Below are 4,258 nucleotides of genomic sequence, written 5' to 3'. Positions count from 1 at the left end.
CCCAGTAAAGCAAAAATGCACGTTTCAGAGTGGCCTTTTATTGTGGCCAGCCTAAGGCACACCTGTGCAATAATCATGCTGTCTAATCAGCATCTTGATATGCCACACCTGTGAGGCGGGATGGATTATCTCGGCAAAGGAGAAGTGCTCACTATCACAGATTTTTTCAGATTTGTGAACAATATTTGAGAGAAATGGTTATTTTGTGTATGTAGAAAATGTTTTAGATCTTTGAGTTCATCTCATGAAAAATGGGAGCAAAAACAAAAGTGTTGCATTTATATTTTTGTTCAGTGTAAGTAATCATGAAGATCAGATAATCTGCAAGACAGGGTTTCTTTTCACCAATACAACTATTGTAAAAAAATAAGCAAATATGAACTCAACAATACTTAGTATTTTTGTACAAAGCTTATTTTGAGATTAAGAAATAACCTTTGAATGGCTGTGGTCATATTGAATAAGGTTATCAGACTAAAATCCATCTTTAAAAGTCATTCATGGTGCTATTCAACAGCTGCTAGACCTCCAATGAGAAAACGCCCCCTCCAGTAAACAGGTTGTTTCTGAAAGACTAACCACCAATTCAAATAGTGTGAAGCAGGATATTTCATTAGATGTAATCATTTCCAAGAGTAAAGACATCCTATTATCTATCTTTATTGAATAATTGGTGACTTTTGGATTCGACAACGCTCTGGAGTTATTGGAAATGTTTGGATTCAAAGGTCCAAAGGTTTTATTGTCATATCCACAAAGCTACAGTGTAGAAATGGCAATGAAATTATTCTGACCTGAGCTCCTCCAACAATGCAACATATATAATAAAATACAAAATAATAAGGATCCCATGAGGTATGAAATAATCTTACGCAGCCCAGCAGTGGAATTTAAATTATGCAAATCGTACAAAACTAGAAATATCAGAGTAGCCACGCCTTTATCTGCAGCTGATCATAGAAACAAGCTTCAAGCAGAATATATAAGCATAAAACTTTTTATTACACTCGATTAGGTCAAAATCTAAAGTTGTAACCAAAGAGTGAAGCTATCGATGTGAGGGAGAATAGCAGCGTGCTCTTACCCGAGGCGTGTGTAGGGGTCAGAGGCAGCTGATCTGGGAGCCCCGAGTCCAGTGAATCTGTTGGGATATCTCACAGAGAGCGGAGCGCCCTCTACCACCAGGCCCTGAAGACACACATTCAACACAGTTAGCCCAAAACACACACACAGCTTCAAAAAGACAATGAGAAATGACTGAAAAGATTGATGTCAGAGTTGATTTGTGTAATGAGAAAACAATGCTGGAGTTTTAGAGAAGCACACTGACTTTAAAAAAGAAAAAAGTTGGCAGTCAAAGCTTTAAATTACAGAAAATCAAAGCTTTTCTTTAGTCCCCGACTTCCTGCTCTACTTAGATTATTGTACAACCTGCTAAATGTTGCATGCCAACACCTTTATATACACATAAGAATAATACAAAATAAACGATATACATTTAAATAAAAATATATAATTGTCTTCGGGAACCTGCAATTATTTTTTAAAGTTATACATAACCATCAGATGATACACACATTTATATCACAATTAACACCACAATGTGCTTAAAACTCTTAAAATGGCACCTGAAATGGGGCGAAGCCTGCGAGCTAGTTCAGGCAGTCAACTCGAGCACTTATTCTGCATTCATACATAACGCCCCTTGCCACTCTACGACCAACCAAACAGAGTCTTCTAATATGCCGCTCTATTTAACTTGCCAGATCTCTCTCTATGCTTTGCTTGCTGCTGCTGCTATTGCTGCAGCTACTTCTACGTCGCTGCTGCTTGCCTGCCTCACCAACACCCCAGCTTCCACCTGTAGGCTCGGGGGGTTAGTTATTTAATCATCACTCATTGTGCTGTGTATATCTGTGGAGTGATGAGGCCCGAGCCTAGACGCCAAACTCAACTATATGCTGCTTCTAATAAACGTGTTAAAGAAACACGTGAGTTGTCTGACTGAACTATCTTAAATGAGTTTAGCAGGACTCACAATTTGTTAAGAAACAGCTAGTGCCGTTGCTTCTCTAAGACGGGCAAGAAACACTTCCCTCATGAGAGTGTTCTCACCATCAACGTATTGCTGCCTATTGGATCTTGATCTCTGATAAATCCTATATCGCTCCTCCCTGCTAAAACCAGTCCTTAATTTTCTGGCTTGAGATTCAGGTCAATGTTCGATGTGATAAACACTTTGACTTTCTGCAGGGGAAAGGTCATTCTACTCTCTAAATAAAGATTACGGTTTACAACAAGAGATGTCACGATGTCATGAGCTTATTCTGCTGCTTCATCAGTGACACATCAGCTATACACCTCAATAAAGGATCAATCAAAAAGTGACATACATTGATACACTGGATAGCTCGATCGCAGTCTTCCTTTTTGGCGTAGTTCACAAAGGCACACTGCTGCTCCAGGAGCATCTTGATGCTGTACACCGTCCCCGCTCTGAGGGAGAGACGGGAGAGAGTGTGAGATCATGAGATGAAAACGGTATCATCGCTGCGGGGCTAAATGAAATGCTGAGGGAGGCGGTGGGTCCCTACCGGCTGAAGAGGTCGTGCAGGGTGGAGTAGGTGACAGTCGGAGCTAAGGATCCCACCCAAACAGACATGAGATCTCTGTATACAAAACAGAAGAGAATTTTAAATAATTTTGCACTATGGGTCAGCAAAAATATCCTGAAAACCCAAATCTAAAAAACAACAATATGAACATTTATAATAGTTTAATAATATACATTTTAATAATGTAAAATCATTACACAAATACAATGGAAAAAAGGGCAGGGATTCAAAATATTAGTATCAGGCATTATGAACCCTAATAATAATATTTAATTATTTAAAAAGCTTGTAGAAAAATTACTTAAATTGTTTTCTGACTTTTATTTTATTTTTCAAAATTGAGAAATTGTTGACAGCAAGGCACAAAATAAACACCAATAACTAGAAAAGTACCGGTAAAACCGACACAGAGAAGAACAATAACCACGTTAACTTCCTTCAGCACGTTAACACGTTAATGATAAGCAGTCTTACAGTTTCATTGCATTCCTGGAATGAGGCGTGGGCGACTGAGAATTGGATCTGCTGTGGCCAAAAGCATCAGACTCCTTGACCTGTTGCATTCTGGGACGGTTTGCCTGGCGGACGGTCCACTCGCCCTCATCGTCGTCTTCTTCCTCCTGCACCACAGGGGGCTCCAAGTCCACCCGACTGGCCCCGACATCTGAGGAGAGACAACGGTGAGTCGATCAAATCATTTTTATCCCCAGGGTTAATTGGATTAAGTGATAGTTTTAGAATAAAATTGAAATATTTATATTAAAATAAAGACATAAAAATGTGCACATTATACTAAAATAAATATGTAAACATGTATAACTGTATATTCTGTAGTGTATTAAATACCAGAACAATGTAGTGACAGTTGCTTTCCAGCTGTGGGAAACATTTCCAGACGTTTACCTCCAGGACAGAGTTTACCGTCTTCCCCCCCGAACAGAGCTTCCACAGCTTCCTCTAACGTGCCGTGTGTCTTCAGCGCCTCGGAGCTCTGCGCCCAGCTGAAGCCCATCTCCTGAAGAATGGAGACACAAAAACAAGCTTTAAAAAGGTCACCTATCATGCTATTTTTAGGCAATAGCATAGGTCTCAGATATATAAATTAAAAATATATAAAAAACATGTCTATGAAGTGTTTTGCTCAAAATATCAAATAGATCCCCCATTCTAGCCATGCCTCATATCCCTCTATTTCACTTCCTGTTTCAAAAGTGCTGATTTTGGCTATAAAGCTTCAAAAAAAAAAAAAAATTATAAAAAAGAAAAAAGGAGGGGGCTGAGCTCATGCGGGACCCGGTAGCTACTGTCTAAACTAAATACTGCCGTGATGAAACGCCATATCAGGGATTATCAAGGATTATTTCTGAAACAGTATGGAGCTCAAAGGCTTTCTCTCTTGCCGGTTATACCACAAGGTGAGTTCCTTTTTATTTCCTGCTTCTTCACACACATGCTCTCCAGTACAGGTTAGCTCTGAGTGTTAGCGATGCTAATGTAAACATGCACCGACCATATTACGTCCAAAACAGTCGGGCATTGTTTCTGATAGCAACGTTTCTGATAGGGCCGTGGGTCCAGATTTCAGATATTACGTCATATCGGAAAAAAATAGGAATAACAATATATATTTTTAAACTGAAAGA

The 4,258-nt window shown here is 39.3% G+C and overlaps 1 protein-coding gene across 2 annotated transcripts in view; it reads right to left on the bottom strand.

The window, feature by feature from the left end:
- Positions 1–3,640, bottom strand: part of LOC104942066 (uncharacterized) — a 23,947-nt gene extending 20,307 nt beyond the window's left edge. The window contains exons 1-5 of one of the 2 annotated variants that reach the window (XM_010767261.1): positions 3,462–3,640; positions 3,090–3,279; positions 2,595–2,669; positions 2,394–2,496; positions 1,085–1,188 (exon numbers count right to left, since the gene is read on the bottom strand). In XM_010767261.1, the coding sequence (XP_010765563.1) occupies positions 1,085–1,188; positions 2,394–2,496; positions 2,595–2,669; positions 3,090–3,279; positions 3,462–3,627 (638 nt within the window). In that variant the 5' untranslated portion in view covers positions 3,628–3,640. The remainder of the gene's footprint in view (positions 1–1,084; positions 1,189–2,393; positions 2,497–2,594; positions 2,670–3,089; positions 3,280–3,461) is intronic. The other variant, XM_010767262.1, reaches the window with a different exon arrangement.
- Between the last annotated feature and the right edge of the window lie 618 nt (positions 3,641–4,258).

This window comes from Notothenia coriiceps, unplaced genomic scaffold (assembly GCF_000735185.1).
Source record: "Notothenia coriiceps isolate Sejong01 unplaced genomic scaffold, NC01 NC01_scaffold00004105, whole genome shotgun sequence".
NCBI classification, from domain to species: Eukaryota; Metazoa; Chordata; class Actinopteri; order Perciformes; family Nototheniidae; genus Notothenia; species Notothenia coriiceps.
The sequence above is the reverse complement of the archived record's forward strand: the minus strand, read 5'-3'. Positions and strand labels throughout refer to the sequence as shown.